This window comes from Balaenoptera musculus, chromosome 14, assembly GCF_009873245.2.
Source record: "Balaenoptera musculus isolate JJ_BM4_2016_0621 chromosome 14, mBalMus1.pri.v3, whole genome shotgun sequence".
NCBI classification, from domain to species: Eukaryota; Metazoa; Chordata; class Mammalia; order Artiodactyla; family Balaenopteridae; genus Balaenoptera; species Balaenoptera musculus.
The window spans coordinates 49570194-49589040 of record NC_045798.1 but is presented as its reverse complement, the minus strand read 5'-3'; the positions used below and the strand labels follow the sequence as shown (position 1 = coordinate 49589040).

The following is an 18847-nucleotide window of genomic DNA, read 5'->3' as shown; positions in this document are numbered from 1 at the left end:
ATTTTCTGTATCCTTTAAATACTGATGTTAATGTCGGTTTTCTTTGATCTCATATAATTGTAAATTCTTTGTTTTTTTCTACTTACTCAAAATTTTAGCAAGTTTTCTAAAATAATATCGTTTGACATCATTCAGCCCTGAATGTCAAATGGAATTGTCTTTGGTTATAAATATCATGTCATTGGTCAGCCAGTACTCTGCTAATCATGGTGATATTGAAAGTTCATCTGCATTTATAAAAATATCATGGCTGTTCAGTTTATGCTAATTACAAGAAGCATAGGCAGAATGCCTTTGTTAAGTGAGGGGAAGGTGGTAGCAGGCTATTCACTGTGATTCCTGATTCTATGAAATACTGCAAAATGGGTAACCTTAGATGACACCTTTCAATTTGGTGGTGTCTCTAAGAGCCTCCTAAATCGAAAGTTAAGTCTTTTCTTTCCCCACGTAGCACTGCTTTTTCAGGCACTTCTCCTCACAATACCTAGACATGTGTTTCCTGCTGAGGTGTAGCAGTACAATTTAGATAGAAATTTGGTCTGAAATTAGGAAATCAGTTTCTAATCCTATGTTTGTCACCATTGAGGTGACTTGAGCAAATAAGTTCTTTATCTTTATCAAGATCTTTAAAACAGGAAAACTGATAATCTTATTTTATGCCCAGATCTGTTTTGAATATTGTAAAGGAAATGACTACCAAAAGGATTTGTGTAATTAAGATGTTTAATGATTCAAAACAATTGGCATTACTCAGATGAATTTTTTTTGTTTAAATCAGAATAATCTAGTGTTTATTAGAAAGATACCAATACTTTGACAAGCATCTAAATAATAATGCTTTATAATTGCCACCAAAACTCTTAGTGACCTTGAATCCTTCAAGATGGCCAATAAGTTCATTAATACCACTGTTATGGATGATGATGGATTTCAACCCCAGAGGTAGAAATAGTAAAGAAATCTTGGGGAAAACTTCTTGGATATCAGATAATGAATTGGCATTATGAAGGAAAAAAAGTCAGAAAATATTGACTATAAGAACATCACAGGTGCTAGAAAACAGAAGTCTTGAGGCCAAAGTAAAACGAATTATATCAGTTGTGATCCAATCTGGAAAATGTTCATTCCATGTCATTCATTAGAAAAATTTAATACAAGGCACTCTTTGCAATGTGTGAAGCAATGCAGGAATTAATAACAGAAGGAAACCTCTGCTAGAGCTAGAGGTGGAAAAGCTGGGGAGGAGTTGGCGTTACTAGAGGCCAAGAGCCAGAGCTACCTGCTGGGAAACAGACACACAGAAGATGCTCCCTGGCAGGAAGACACTTCCTGGCAGGACTGAGACGTGGAGAAGATGCCCCCTGAGTTGGAGACAGAGAGGTCTCCTGAATCAGAGAGGGTGTATGTGTGGGATGGGGAGTGGGGATACCCAGACATTTTCTCTTTCTCCCCTCCTGTTTCTGCCAGTATCTCCCATTGTTTAAACCAAGTTATAAGACAATAGTCAAGGAAACCTGGGAAATGGTTTGCAAAGAAAGGGAGAAGAATGGATCTGAGAGCAAACCAGCAAATGACCAGTGCGTAAGAGGAAGGAGTGTGTGGAGAACCTTTCAGAATTCTCAGTGTAGGATTTGCTTATTAAGTCCAAGAAGTGCTTGGTGGCTCAGGTTTCTTGAAGTTTCAGGATGTTGGCATGAGAGCTTCAGCTTCCTTGTTGAGTGGTCCTGGCTCACCCACTGCAGGAGGGAGAGGGACTTTTTTGAGAGTAGGAGGGTTAGGAGAAAACATCACAGATCATGTACTCTAATCATTCACCTCTAAGTTACTCTGAAAACCTGGGAATGAATTAGGTCTAGACGACTGCAGGATTTCTTTTCTTCATCTGCTTGCTAATGGCTGAAAATACCATGAGAAAAGCCTTTCATTCCACAATTAGAGATAAAAGGTTTAAATTACAAGTGCCTAGCTGAAGTAGCATTTTCCTGTGGGGGAACTTCAGTCAAGGGATAATCAATCAGTCAATCTGTCAATCTGTTTCTCAGTAAAGTGGCTTACAGAGAGCCAATGTGCACACAGATAGCGTGTGGATTTGCCGTGAAGATGGGAAAAAGAACATGAGGGACACTGAGAACAAATTTGGAAGATTTTGACAATTTTTCCTAGAATGATACTCTTTACCTACTATGCAAGCAAAAACTGACAATGATTTCAGCACATGTGATACCCATAGTTGGTACACAGTTCTGCTCTATGGGTAAAGATTCTTGACTTTGTAAACATACACTTGACCTTGGTAAAGACCTTCTTGCCTAGGAGTTTGTTAATCAAGGTAATCAAAGTGATCCTTTTTCCCAAAAATAACATCTTTAGTTCTTCAGTATGTATTGAAATAAGCTCTTTGGGCAAAATCATATCCTTTTAGGAGTCTTTTAAAAAGTGGGCCCAGACTGGCTCTTGTTTATTAGTTTTGATCAAGGGAGAGAATATTTGGCTGGCCTCTTTTTCTGACAATTTCCTAGAGATTTGTTAAATGGCATTAAAATATACTTAGATTCTGTCTTACTGAGCTCAGATTTGAGAGCTGTCAGTCATATTCAGTTCTCTTAGTATCAACACTTACCTCCCACAATTGCATATTCAACCAGTTAGTTGTGGGAGATGATCTACATTAATTTCTCACATGTGGCCCCAAAACTCTTGTAAAAGAATTGCTTCTAGATTCTAGAATTGCTTCCTGCCCCTGACCAAGATAAATGAAACCAAGACTTCAGATTTTTATTGGGTTAGAAGTTTTTAGTGCCCAAGGGAATCTGTATTGTTAACAATCTACCCAGGAAATTCTGAAGCAATTAAAGTTTGAGAAACACTGATACACACCAATCATTGAAATATACTTGAATAATTTTGAGTGGTATTACCTATCTTAATACACCATAGACATTCCTTGATGTTTGTCACTGTATTCATTTTATATTGCTGTGTAATAAATTACCACAAGCTTAACAGCTCTATAGGTCAATAGTTGAGGCAAGTTCAACTAGGTTCTAAGCTCCGGGTATCACAAAGGGTAAAATCAAGGTGTCAACCTGTCTAACCTCTTATCAGGAGACTGGTAAAGAATCCACTTCAGAGCTTATTCAAGTTGTAGGCAGAGGTTACTTCCTTGTGGTTGTAGGACTGAGGTCCCTGTTTCCTCGTCAGCTGTCAGCCCTGCCCCTTAACACTGCTTGCATTCTCTTATGTGACCTCCTCCATCTTCAAGCCATCAGTGGCACAGTGAGAAACCTTTTGTGCTTTGGATCTCTCTAACTTCCTTTTCTGCCACTAACTGGAGAGAGCTCTGTGCTTTTAACTGTTCATGTAATTGATCAAGCCCAGTCAGGTAATCTCCCTATTAAACATCCTCTGTACCATATGACATACCATAATCACAGGAGTAATATCTCATCATATTTATAGGTTCTAAGAATTAGGGTGTGGAATCTTGTGGGGAGGGGCACTTTTAGATTCTTCCTACCAGTGTCTAATGCAGTAACACAATATTTATTAATAAATAAATAGTTCACGAACATATAAAGAGAAGTAAAAAGACTCACAGTTTATTTAAACAGACACTAAATAGATATGTGATTGTGATCTCCTGTGATTGTCCAATTCAACAAATAGTTATTGTATAATTACCATGCGCTAATCACAGATTGATAAAGGAATAAGAACTAGAACTTGCCCTCCAATAGCTTACATTTCATAATTAAACACCTCTAGAGAGAAACTTATTTGATCTTTTGATAATTTTGTCAGAGTGACTTCTCATATACTTCACAAAAAACTGATCTGTATAACTTCTAATCTTTAATCTTCTGACAGGTAATAAAAACACATTAAAATGTTCAAATATTGGATTAAATTATATCTCTCCCTACAACCCCTAAAAGTGTTCTCTTTTCAAATTTAGCATCCTCTAGTTCTGTGACTATATTTTATTACATGACCTCAAGTCCTTTTAACATGTACTTTGTATTTTTAACTGAACCCAGTCAAGTCACTTAACATTTCTGTTCCTCAGATTTTTCAGAAGTAAAACAAATATTATGCATTAGTTAAGCTTTCTTTTTTCAAGTTAAAAATTGTCTTTGGCTAAATTAAGCAAAAACAGTACAAAAAATGGGAATCTATGGAAGGGGCACTGGAATTTCTCACAAAATTTCATAAAGGACTTGGTTGCCTAATAATCTGGAAAGACAAGAACTAAAGGCAGCTCTAATTTTTTTTTTAAAGGATGGGAACTCCTTCGACCATAATTGTTATACTTTCTTTCTAAAGATTAACATAAAAAGACCTAGTTCCAATGACTCCCTTTTTCTCTGTCTCAAAGCTCCAAATTTTTCCAGGATGGCAAGTGATCATGCTTCCTGGAGCCTACACTTGTGTATTAGGAGGAGATTGTATGAACTAGGTTTCTGTCCCTATGGGTGCCTAATACATATCATCATTTTGCTGCTAACACACAGACACACAAACGCACACACACACACACACACACACACACATCACACCATCACACATCACGCAACTTTCTTGTACATCCAAAGATAATTCTACTGAAAACTTACCACCTATTTCACTTAAACCACAAACAACCTCATTTTCCCCAAATATAACTAAATCTAAGTCCTGTCCAGCTATTGCACAGAGAAAGAGAGGCGATGTTAAGAAACCCCACTTTCTGAGGCCGGATCACAAAAGAATATTCTTACCTCTTTTAGTTCCGTAATAATTGAAATTATGCAGTTAATGGACTAATTAGTATATTTAAGTACTGCTACTATCCCCTGCATACAACAGTGGAAATAAAACTTAAGAAAATGAGGCATCTGTTTTTAATCCTCAGACACTTGACAGCTGACAGCAAAGAAATCTAGATAAATATTGCATTAGTTGCACTATTTCTGTGCCTTATTCCAAAGCCATAGCTAGTAGTTATGGTGAACCAGCTCCACTACTCCTTCCATATTTTCTTTTCTTTCACTAGCAATTAAATGACTCAGGGTATTTGCCAGGTGGGGCGTCATGTCAGGAAATGAGATTTGTCTCTGCCTGCAAGGATTGCTTTGACAATATTTTTCTTTCTGCAGAGCAGAATAAGAAATGCTTCAGGTGTTCTCGTGGACCCTCATTCCAACCCATTTTGGTTTTTGGACATCTTTTATTCCCCAGGTACTCAGGATCAATGATGGCAGGCAATACATAGCTCTTCTGTTTCTCTCTTCCCATAGTGGCCTGCGTGGTGTGAAATGGTCAGTTGTCTAGCTCATTTCTTGGAAGTATCCTTCCCACAGGCCAACAGAACCTACAGCTGTAGAGAAGAATTGTGAGAAGTGTCACTTCCATTTCTGGAAAGCCTTGTTTTCCAGACTGATATTGTGGCTAAGAGAGGTAACCCCAAGTATCAGTAGCTGGTTTAGAACATGACCATATCCTGAAAGGCAACCCCTCAGGCTCAGGTAATATCTCTCAGGGCATCACAGCTATTTTTTTAAATGTTTTTCTTTTTTATTGTCTTCTTTCTTTTCTTTTTAAAAATTTATTTATTTACTTACTTATTTTGGCCACGATGCACAGCATGCAGGGTCTTAGTTCCCTGACCAGGGATTGAACCCATGCCCCCTGCAGTGGAAGTACGGAGTCTTAACCACTGTATCACCAGGGAAGTCCCCTACCACAGCTATTTTTTATAGTTTTTAATAGTTCATTCCATTATTTTTTAAGGTCTGTAATTTGTTAGGGATGGAGTAGGTAAAAAGAGCAATGACTCCAAGGGAAATCTTCCAGTTGCTTCATTTCTTTTACTGCGATGTGATTTCATTGATTAAATTTAATGTGTGGGGGAGAAAAAGGTAGCATATAAGACATTCTGAGGTTCATATATAGTTGTGTTAGAGAAAGAATGGGCATGAAATACAGGACCAAGTCAAAAGTAAGTGTCCATCTACTGAGGACAAGTAACTATCCCCTCTAATTAAAGGCATCAAATACAAATGCTCTGCCACAGAGAAGTTGGCAAGCTTCTCAGATTTTGTACTTTATCAAGATCTTAAGATTGGGTACTTTGTTGGCAAACTGGGTACTCAGATCAACATGGTGACAGAAGCCCCCAGTGCCTGCCCATGTGTATCCTCTACCCCCGCTTTAATTGCCACGCAGTTCATGATCCCACTGAGCAAACCTGGGGTTTTGTTGGAAATTAACATGGATATGAACATTTTAAGCCCTTAGCCTATTGTGAAAGATCTATCAAATATCATCCTTCCTCCAACTTCTCTTTAAAAATACTCCAAACTGTTCTTTTTCATGTCTCTATACCATTTGGCTGGTTCCTAAGAAATGGTGTAAAAAATAACCGTAGATTATCTTTGTTCTAAGGAGAATATACAACTAGACTTACTGCTCAAAGTCTTGCCCATTTAGTGGATTTTCTTCTATATTTGGGTCTCTCCATGAAAGGACTGTACCTTTGCAGTGTTTCACAGAGTTATGGAAACCAGGCTGACATTTTTCGTTCTCGGTTTTTATGAAGAACTTCTTTTAAGACAGTTAGGCAGAGATGAAAGAAACAACTGTTGTGTGACAGTTTTCAGCAACCTGCTCACACACCGCTGGGGCTGAACAGACTCATTTCTATATATTGCACTTCCACTTGATGAGGAAGGACTACTGAGCATGCCTAAATACAATGTTTAGTGGACCAAGTGTGCTCAGTTCATGTGGAAAAGAGTTAGGAGCTCTTATCAAAAGGCAAAGTCATTCAAGGAAGAATACACTGCCTTACACTAAAACCTTGGCTGTCCTGACAGAAATTCTCCTGTTAGGGATTACCCCCGGCTCCATACGCCATCCTGGTCTGCTACAGATACCTGATTCACTTTGTCTTCATGAAGGTTAATTGGAAAATCCCCTTTCACTGTAATCTACACCAGACAAAAACTACTAGGTGATGTGCCTTCTTCTTATTGGTAAAGAAGTCAAGTTTTAACAACATATCCTTCACTTTGGAGTGGGTGTATAGTATATAGTTATGCTCCGGAACCTAGATTCCCCCTCATCGAGAATGCAGGCCCTTATATTTTAGAATTATCATCCATCCCTTATCATCATGTCTTACCAAGGCAGACATGATTTTACCATTTTTGCTCCCCAGAAATTTTAGTATGGTTTCATCATATTGTAGAACTGTGGTGGTTTCTAGTAGGATTTGGTTTGGCAGTTAAAGTCCCCTGTGAACTAGATTGTGGTACAGAACCGGAGAATTAATATGATCCTGGGACATGGCAGTGAGTGAAAGCAAATGGCTTGTTGTGACCTGGTGGACCGGAACTCAGAAGGATGCATTAGGCAGAATAATGGCTGATTTGTTCAAGTTAGTGAAGGAATCAGATCCAAAAGGGTTAACAGACAAAATAGAAGTATGGCTGCTTATGTCTTATCACTGTGAGCCAAGGGCACTTCCCAGAGAGGGGAGCGTCTGTGAGGTGGAAAGACCCAACAGTGCTTGCTGTAAGGATAAATTTGAAGATAGCCAAAGTCCTATCCAGCTCCATGACACTTGCTTCAAATAGTAAGCTTGTTATAATTGGTCTTCTTTTCCTTTGTTTTTTTTCATTGCTTTTCAGCTTTTCAGGATAAAGTATTTCCTGACTTATTACTGGCAAGGCAAAAAAACCCTCTTGAGTTGTTGTTTGTCTAAATGCCAAATTAGGGGAAATTCCTTTTGGATTGCATTAATTTTAGCTTTAATTAGAATATTTCTTTTCAGAATCACTTAGCCCAAATCTGTTACCTTATTTTTCATTTAACTTAGTTTTCAGTTTGAGATAATTCATGGTAAATCCCTGAGTCACTCCTTTTATAAATTTTCAAATCACTTTCTAATAGAATGGCTTTATTGTAATACTGCATGACATTGTTTCTTGTTTCTATTGCCCATTTAATGTATTTTCTTGAACATTTCTCTCCAGTGGTTAGCTGTCAGTTTTCATGGAAAACATTGAACTTCTATAGTATAATTGTCTTAGATTTACTTTAAATTTAATGAGATTTTATCATCATATATAGTGCTTGTTGTATGAGACAGAACATAAAAGACCCACGGTATCAATCGTTTTGGTTTTAAGTTATAGCAGTAAATAACTTCTTGAGTGAGTTGATAATACTACATGAATGTCTTATTCAGCTGCATTAGTGCATTATGCTATCTATGACATCATTTGTCTTATTATCAAATTAATTTATATAAATGACATCAACTTTGTATAAAGCACTCTATATATACACACATGTATATATGTATACATATATATCCATACCTATATAATTTTCACTTACCTCTAACTGAAAGTTAACATTTTAATGTATTATAAATGTAGTCAGTAAAACACAGTATTCACAATAACTGTGACTTCATGAGCAAAATAAATCAGATATTTTCAAATCACATTGTAATTCTCAAAAATGTTAATGCCTATGATTTTCTATAAAATGTCTAGTTCTTTGAAACCCTAAACAAGCTAATGGGTAAGCATGAACATAGTAGTTTATAACTTATTTAGACAATTAAGAAACCATTTGTAAGTTATTACATTAATGGCCATTTCAAAAAATAGGTCCTCTTAGAACTGGGAGAATGCTTTGTTACCAGTCAGTTGACAGTGGCTCTGAGGTGGGAACAGAGATAGACTTTCAATAGACTAGACTCACATAGTCAGTAGGCTTCTCCAAGTACCTACCCTGGGAGAACCGTTAATGATTTTTTGTGATCCAGAAAAAGGAATATACAGTAAAAGATCCACAACTTTACTGAAATATACAGTTTCCTGTCTTAGTATGTAGAATTGTAGAATATACTCAATTCCCTGTCCTCTTCCAGCTCTTTCCTGCCTGTGGTTCTTTTTCTTTTATACTCTCTGAAGTAGAAAAACCTCCACCATCACCATCATATATCTACATATATCTCACCTCTTTCAAATTGTACCTCTTGTAACCTGCCTTCTCTGATATCTTCCTCATCCCCAGTGATGTATAGGCAACTTTTCTTTCTCCGAAGAACCTACTTTATTCATTGTGCTTTATATGAAACTCATGTAGGATAGATACTGTTTTCTGCCTTGCATTGTAATTCTTTTGTTATAGTCTAAGAACAAATTCCATGTGGAGACTCTATGAACTCACAATCTCAAGAAGTGTCTAGCACACGATAGGTATTTGGTTAAAATTTGTAAAGAAAGTAATATAAAGAATATACATTATTTCCTCATTGGTAGCTTAGAATTAGTCTTACTTAATTATTGTGCTGAGCTTAAGTTATATGCTTTGCAACCCGTAGCTTATCTCAGTGCCATCACTATCCTGCTCCTTTAATTAGAGCCCATTCTTCCAATGGCAAGGGCCGAATTAAGAGCTCCCAAACAAGGATAACACCCTTCCATAGAATTAATTTACTGGAAAACTGAATCTCCTTGTTACTTTCTTACTCTCAATATTGGTTTGATCATTTTAAAATCAATGTCCTTTAACCTTTTAGCAGTAGTCATGCATGCATATGTAACACACGTATGACTTTATCTGCATCAGTAAACTTCTCCTTAGTCTGAATGTTTTGACTTCAAAATGTATTCAAAGGACTAGAGATGGGAGACTATGTTGCATTTTAGGGCAAGTAACAAATAGTGTTTTGGACCTTATAAGCATCTGACCTGCATTTTAGGATTAAATTTCCAAGTATTAATCTTAAAACGAAGATGATATATATATTTTTCCTATTCATTTTGCCCAAGGCACTTGGCCTCAAGGCTATAATGAAGAGCTACTGAAAGTGAGTACAAAAGTAGGTCAGGCGCTTTGGGAGATTTCAAATATATATCACATATATTTATACACAGAAAGAGAGATATACATATACATGTATACATATAGAGAGAAAATAGATATATGTATGTATATATATATATAGAGAGAGAGAAAGATAGATATACATATTATGTATATTAATAGATATACTTAAATATACATACACACATACACCACACACTGTTATAGGTTAATTCTTTTTATATAGGGAGAATTAACCATTGACTCCGGTGCTGATGAAACTACTTCACACAAAATGCTGGTGGGGATGTTAGAAATAAGTTAAACAAATGGTATTTCTAGGGTCTGTACTAATTGGTGGAGGGAATGGAGAGTAGGGAAAGAGAAAGAAGTAAACAAATAGGCTGCCACTCATGGTTAGTGTTATAGACAAGAGCCAAGCTCACTTGGACAGCCCCCTTGGCAACACTAGATTCATCCCATCAAAACTAACCTCAGCACAAACGCAACCCAAATAAATATCCAACTGCCCTCCTGATGTCACTAGATTCCACACTACCTGTCATCACATTCCACATTCTCCCCTGTTGCTAGGTACCCTGGGCACCTTGATTTCCAAAGCCCCAGGTGCTGTTTTTCCTTGGGACTCAAATACAGAGTTTTTCATTCCAATGCTATGGTATCCAGGCTGAAACTTGAGAGAAACGCCATCATTCAGGGCCTGTGAACCTAAAGGTCATATCTACAGATCTAAACACTACACTCTCTGTGTAGCAGCCCGGTACCCACACGCCAGCAGCCACTCAGGATGGAGCAAACTCTGTTGGGTAAGGAAGCAGATTTCCCGTGTAAAGCAGTAAACTGATGTGAATTGGTATGATAAATAGGAGTCTTATATCTGTGGTCTATAATTCTGAAGAAGTATCTTTAAGGAAGAGAGAATAAAAGCCATTAACGTGGTTTTATGAAACTAGAAAATAAAAACTCGTTACGGTATCCTCAATGTCTGCTCACCTCTTTATATTAAATTTTTCTAATACAGACATCAAAAACTTTGTTCTAAATTTTGATTTATGAAACAGTGGCACGTGAGATTATCGGTTCTTTTACCATTTACAAGATAAAGTATGTGGATATATATTTGATACAAATGAGTGAATAATTAATTTGGTCTTCATGAAACATACTGATTTACTCAGGAATGAAATATGTAAAGCTGTTGAATTTAGTTACCTTGGTAACATCTGGAGTGAACCACTCTGTCTAAAAATATTTTCTCCTTTATTGTTTATTCTTTATATAAAAATTATAAATACATGACTTTTATTAAAGACTCTCCTGATAAATGATAATGTTTCTCTTCCCTGAAAAATGAATAAATGGTATACTATTTATTAATATGTATGATGATATCAGATTAAAGAAACAGATATAGCTTGTTTAATTTTTATCTATAATTGACATTGGATTTGTTTCATGCATGTAGATTTAGTTTTTAAATGTATCTTTAGCGTTATATTTTTTTAACATATTGATAAAAATTTCTTACATGAAACTTTTATTATTTTTTAAAGGATTCTAGTACACAAATGTTAAATCACAGTTTTCTTCATGAATTAAATGATTGGACTTGAATGTGTCCATTATACTCTTCTTTGGATTTTCTTGGAAAGAAATAATGAGAAATGACCTTTCATACTTTAGCATAACCATATGACTTAGCATAAAAGAACGTCCATAAAATTCCAAATTACTCATACGTTATTCCCCTAATTTTGTTTTTCAAACCTTGATATTTCCTTGTTAAAAGAATGTTATCAGTTTCTCAAATTAATAGCCGTGGAAACTGCTACGTCATATTTCTTATGGTCAGTTTCCTAAATTCTCTTATCTTCTCTCCAAATGAGGTCTTTTCTTGAACGGGTACATAAACAGAGTAATTTAAAAGTAGAATCTTGTGCTGTGAACATGTTTTAATTTTCTCACAAAATAGGTTCAGAAAACTGTTTAAAAATACTATTTTGCTGAAAATTACACTGAATGCCCTTTGTTTTCATTTTTTACTAGAGCAAGGAACCTGGGCTTTGCTCTGGACCCTTGTCTATCTATTACCAATCTTAACTGTTTGGGTTTTTTTTTGATTTTTATTGGAGTATAGTTGATTTACAAGGTTGTGTTAGTTTCAGGTGTACAGCAAAGTGTTTCAGTTATACATATACATATATTCATTTTTTTCAGATTCTTTTCCCATTTAGGTTGTTACAGAATATTGAGTAGAGTTCCCTGTGCTATACAGTAGGTCCTTGTTGGTTACCTATTTTATATATAGTAGCGTGTGTATGTTAATCCCAGTCTCCTGACTTATCCCTCCCCCCTACGTTTCCCCTTTGGTAACCCTAAGTTTGTTTTTGATATCTTTTCTATTCTTAAGATTTTTTTTAGTCATCCACTCTTATTCTGCACTGCTGCTGTTTTAGTTTGAGCTTTCAGCAATGCTGACTTAGATGGCTTCTCCTAACTGGTCTCCCCAACTTCCATTTTGTCGCCTTCATACTATTCTCATCCAAGACAGAGTAATCTCTTTAAAGCATATTTTTTTCACATCACTTCCCACAGTAAATTTAAATTACTTCTGTTGACTCTCAAGGTAAAATCCAAGCTCTTTGATACACAAAACACTTCTCTTCCTCCCTTTTTAGGTTTTCCTTTCTTCTGTCTCTCTTTTGCACTCAGCTCTCTACTCTTATTCCTCATGTGCCCTGCATATTCTTGCGTCTGTGACTTTGCACCTGCCGATGTCTAGGTGGGGAATGCTCTTCACCAACTCTTCACCTGGTTAAAGCTTTGGAATTCAGCCACCTTCTTTAGAAACCTTCTCTGATGCCTTTATCCCTTGTTCTGGATTCCTTGTTCCTTTTTTACTCTGTAGTTTAGTTGCATGTTTATTTTTCTGTCTCTTTAAATTATCTGGGAACTCATTGACTCATTGAAGCTGCAGGGGTCTCTATTGGCCAAATATTTAACCCCCTTTTGGCCAAAAATAGGCACTCAGTAAATGTTTATTGAATAAATGAATGAAGAAGTGAGCTGTACTACTCCTTCAGAATGTAAACATTATTTCCGTGAATTTAATTGATTAGAAGACATCAAATATTTCATTGCACCTTACAAAAGGAAAGCATATTTGAGAATAGCAGAAATCAAACAAAAAAGTCACAAGAAATCACTGAATATTATTACTCTTGCTCACTGATATTTACATGGTTTCATCAATAGCCCTGCCCTAAAGGAAACAGTTTAATACTTTTGTCCATCATAATCCTTTAAAATTAACAGTAAGTTCTTATCATAGATGTAAAGAGGAAATTAAGAGAAACAGAATTTTATTTTTAGGTAAATTTTATTTCTCACTCTGAGTACATTGTTATTGATATATTTTCTTCTAAACAAGCTTATTATATATTTTAAAGCCAGAAAAGTTTTCCTAATTCTGCTTCTTCTCCTTTTTCCCTTTTTTCTACAGTTTTTCCATTTTTGTTATAGAAAAATTATATATACATTTAATGATATATTATAAATGATACATTTTATAGTACATTATAAATTATACATAGAGTAGATAATAGAGAATATTAGAAAATCCAGTGCCACACTGTTAAGAGGACATCAGTATTGACATTTTGGACTACAACTTTTCAGTCTTTTTGTTCTTGTGTTTATGTGTTTTCTTTTTATGAAATCGGGATCATATTGACCACACCTTACTGTAGCTAGTTTTTTCCATTCAGTGCCTCATGACTCACATTTTCTTGTGTATTTAAAATGGAATATTGATTAATTCCATAATCTAAACGTTCCAACATACGTTAAGCCAAATTTTTATTTTTGATAATTTATATCATTTCTAAATCTTGTATTATAAACAACACTGATTTAACTGTCTTTTTACCTGCACAGAGATGCATGCAATGATTAAACTCCTTAGGCTTAATAGTCTTCATAATGACTGGAGCAAAGTTTCTGAGCACTTTTAATGTTTCAGATGCATACTAAACACCCATAGCTTATACCAATATATACCCCACTAGCAGGGTGGAAGATGCTTTCATCAGAGAATTTTCACCAAATCTGGTTGTTCTCCCTGGAAAAACAAAAACTTCTTGCAAAATAATTGGCAAATATCCTGGTCTCTCTCTTTTTTAAAAAAATTTACTTTTCTTTGGGATTGCATTTGAGATTGAACTGTTTTCTTTGTTTCATCTTATTATTTTGTCTTCTAATTATTTTACTTCACTTCTTGTGCCTAAATTTCCCTACTAGATTAAAAATAACAATGGCTACTTCACAAGTTTATTGCTAAGGATAAACTACACATTATATGTAAAATTAGGTAACACAATGCCAAGCACACAATTGGAGCTCAATAAATGCTAGTTGAGTCCATTCTCTAGAGAATGGACTTGAGGATACTGGGAGGGGGAAGGGTAAGCTGGGACAAAGTGAGAGAGTGGCATGGACATATATACACTACCAAACGTAAAATAGATAGCTAGTGGGAAGCGGCCGCATAGCACAGGGAGATCAGCTCGGTGCTTTGTGACCACCTAGAGGGGTGGAATAGGGAGGGTGGGAGGGAGACGCAAGAGGGAGGGGATATGGGGATATATGTATATGTATAGCTGATTCACTTTGTTATACAGCAGAAACTAACACACCATTGTAAAAAAATTATACTCCAATAAAGACGTTTAAAAAAAAAACAAAAAAAAACCCCACAGTATCATTTACATTAGCATGCCAAAATGAAATACTTAGGTATAAATTTAACAGAATATGTATGAGATATATATGAGGAAAACTACAAAACTCTGATGAACAAAATCAAAGAAGAACTAAGTAAATAGAGACATCTTCCATGTTCATGACTAGGAAGATTCAATATTGTCACGTTGTAAGTTCTCAATCCCAATCAAAATCATAGCAAATTTTTATGGGTATTGTTTATGAATATTGTTATACCTCTTGATAAATTTATCCTGTTATCATTATAAATTTTCCTTTTATCTCTTGTACCCCCCCCAAAAAAAATGCTAGTTGAAGTACAAACTGATTAGCATGTCAATAAAATCAAAATATAAATTTTTCTTTCCAACAGATGATTCTGCTGCAGAGAGCTTTAATGGCAATGAGACTCTGGGGCACAGTTCAATTGCTTCAGGGGGAACACACAGCAGGGAGATGGGCGACTCTAACGGTGATGGCAAAACTGGGCTGGAGCAGGACGAGCAGCCACTGAACTTGAGTGACAGTCCCCTCTCAGCACAGCTGACTTCAGAATACAGAATAGATGACCACAGCAGTAATGGAAAAAACAAATATAAGAATCTGCTAATTTCTGACCTCAAGATGGAACAAGAAGCAAGAGAAAATGGAAGCAAGGTAAGGTCATGTTACGATTTTCAAAGAACTTTTAAGTTGGTCATGAAGGTCACAAAGAAATACTTATTTATACAAGAGATAAAGATTATCATCACTAAAAATATTGTAAACAAATCCCAACAATGGGTTACCAAGAAATTTATAATCGTAGATACTGTGTGTTCATGTTATATAAACAGAATAAATTTCAGGAATAACAGTGAACGAAATGCATCCTTTCTTAGGCAAAGTGGTGGGTTTTTATATATGGAATCACTTGATTTAATGTGTCTCACTTATATAATCTTATGGATCTGTCTTTGGGAGTTTGTTGAACTCAGATGTGAAAGTTCAGCTCTCAGAACACAATTTTGAACTGTAAAAAAATCACTAGTTTCTACTTGATTGGATAGGCATATATAGCAATAAAATTTCAATTAAATTCTTAAGTTTGCTTTAGAGACCTGTGGACTTCAGTCAGTAACTTACTTCATGTACATAGGAGAAATGTGTCAGTTTTCCGGATGAAACATATAGATTAAATAACTCCTTGAACAAACAATTTATCTTAAACTGTGTTATACAAAAGACAGAAACGTGTTTCAGATATATTATCTAAATTTCTAGATTCTTTATATCAGAATAAATTACAATCTTCCCCATTCCCAATGGATTTATTCTTAAAAAAATTAAGCTATATTTCTATCATTTTGAAATAATTCATGCTGATGACTTTGCTCTATAAGTTTTGAAGGTATACTTTTGAACGTATGAGGATTTTTATAGTGTACACATTTTGACTCCCTCCCCTGCTCCCACTTCTAAGTTAGAGCTGTAGAATTGGTCTTTTGAAATAGATCCTGAAAGCAAAATGTCTTAATCTGGATTAATTTCTGAATTTGCTAAAAAACTATGCTTTCTAAATTGGCTCTATTTAAATCCGCTTGCTTGCCTGAGGGTGTGTTGTTTTTTCCTCTTTTAAGTAAGTTACTAGACATTATCAGACTCTTAAGCACTTCTGTCTGAGGAAGGCTGTTACAACTTTTGCAGTGGTAAATACACAGTACTCTCTTCGGTGGTTTAAAGCCAGATCATACAAACACAGGTGATTTTATATTCACTAACATGATCTGAATCACCGTGTTACATTTTACAAAACAAAAAAACCCTTAAGTTTCCCTGCCCTCCACATAACCCTGTCTTTATAAAACTTAATCACAAAATGTCCTTTTAATGCTATATATCTGCTGAAATTTTTTTCTAAAATCATCCAGTGGTTTGCTCTTCTCTTCTTTCCCCCCTTGTTCAATATTACCATAGGAACTGTGCTCATTAAAACACATTCTTCCATACATTAGACAGAATGAAGTTACTTTCCTACCTCTTTCAAAATGGGGCTATAAAAAGCACAGATTGATTGAGCTGTGAAGAGTAAGATGGGAAGTGGAACCGGGGGAGAAGGAGACACCTTTGAGGAAGGTTTAATGGTTTGGTTAAAGAACAGCTTCCGCAGCTGACTGAGAAGTAGCCAGAGAGACAAAAGAAAAATCAGAAGGGAATAGTGTAGGAAAGCTAAGCAAAGTCCATCTTTCAAGAAAGAGAGCGGTCAGCTTTGATGGACACTGCTAAGAAATCAAATCAGATGAAATAGAAAATAATTGAATTTGTAAGAATAGTTGTGGCAGCATGTTGGGACCAGAATCCAGAGGGAATTTTTTCAGAAAGGATATATTAAATACCTGTCACACTTACAGCAATGGGTAGATAATAGAGACAACTCAAAGACAGAAGAGTCTTTATTCATATGGCTCTTAATACAGTCATGGTAAAGAGAGTACATACATTACCAAGTGCAATCTCGTACTGCTCACCGCACGACAGTCCAATAAGTTGAGGTGTTGGAGTAAGGAATAGCGACTTTGTTCAGAAAGCCAGCAGACCAAGAAGATGGTGGATTAGCTTCCCAAAGAACCATCTTATCCAAGTTAGAATTCAGGCTTCTTTTATACTAAAAGGGGAGGGTGTGTGGTTGGTCGGTGCAGACTTCTTGGTGTGGGAATCCTTTGTTCTTGTAGCTGTCCAGGCAGGTCCGGTCATAAATGTTATTCTCTGTTCTGCAACTTTTTATCTCTATATGAATGGAAAAGTGTTATACCTTTAAAGGTCAGAGCCTTGAGAATGGGCTATCCTGTATATTTCAGGCTGTAGGCAACATTTTTAACTTGTAGCAAAAACAATAGAACACAAAGGTTAAAGTAAAATAAACAGATCCAGTATGGAGTCAGATTTGTTCTTCCCTATTACACATATACATAGAAAAGTTTCTTAGCAAAAAAGTAGGCAAATATCTATTCCTGTGTTAAAACATGGAGAGTTCTGAATAAGAATATACTATTTCTATTGAAGTAATGAAGAGGGCTTCCTTCAGGAAGTGAGTCTTGTACTTTGAAGGAACTGTAAGACTGCCATTTTTTGGAAGGATTCTCTTATTAGACACTGTGAAGGACCTGGAATGGAGACAGGAAGGGTGAGTTGGCCTCCTAGGCTAGGAAACTACTGTCCATTCCGAGATAGGTATGACTTCATAACATGGTATTTGAGGAAAAACCCAATATCATTATGCAAGATAGACTATTTACCACCAGTTAATTTATTCACCAACTATTTATCGAGGAACTCCTACATGCAAGGCACTGTTAGAGGAAGCAAAAATATGAAAATGAGCAAAGCAGGGTCCCTGACTCTCAAAAACTTATAGTCTATCAGGAAAGAGAAGCAAACTTGTAATTATAATCTGATTCCATAAGTAATATGTTGGGCATGTGGCAGGGTGACATGAGAGAGCAGAGGTGGGACACCCATAGGACCATGATGAATCTTAAGGAAGACTTTATAGAGATTGATGCCAGGGATAAGTGTGAAGGGCAAGAAGTGCTTCAGATGGGGAGGATTATTTATGGTAGAGCATGTTTCGAGGCCTAGAACAGTGAGAGAGTACTCTGAGCGTGGAGATTGGCAAGGAGCTTAGCATGGCCTCAGTGGAGAACGTGTGGAGGAATGGAGGATAGAGAGGCTCTATCATGAAGGCTTTGTAGGCCAGTTTAAGGACTTTGGATTGTATCCTATAGGTAGTGTTTAGCATGATAAGGTTGTGGTCAGCTTGGAATTTTAGAAAGATTATTCTGGCAACATTGTAGTGGCTGAATACAATAGGGACTAGGAAAAAAAGACAGAAAATGGTTAGAGAGTTATTGTGGCAATCCAGGAAAATTATAATGCAGAGGCATAGTAAAAAAAGTAATAACGAACATGATACTGTTGTTCTTTTGACACTGTGTCTGCAGGACTACCATATACAGCTCCATAGGTTGTATATTGCCAAACTCTTGGGAATGTCTTTCACATAGATTACCATATGAATGTCCTCTTTATACATTCCATTAGGTTGTAAATTCTATGAGTATAAGAATGATGTCTACCTTGCTCACTGCGGTATGTCTAGCACATGGCTTAATATCTGGTACATAGTAGTTTCTCAAATATTTTGGAGAAATAAAGTTTTACT

At 36.0% G+C, this 18847-nt stretch overlaps 1 protein-coding gene across 6 annotated transcripts in view; it reads left to right on the top strand.

The window, feature by feature from the left end:
• The window catches only part of NOL4 (nucleolar protein 4), a 409767-nt gene that overhangs the window by 207314 nt on the left and 183606 nt on the right, over positions 1-18847 (top strand). For all 6 annotated transcript variants that reach the window (XM_036824082.1, XM_036824088.1, XM_036824085.1 and 3 more), the window contains one exon: positions 15020-15303. In XM_036824082.1, the coding sequence (XP_036679977.1) occupies positions 15020-15303 (284 nt within the window). The remainder of the gene's footprint in view (positions 1-15019; positions 15304-18847) is intronic.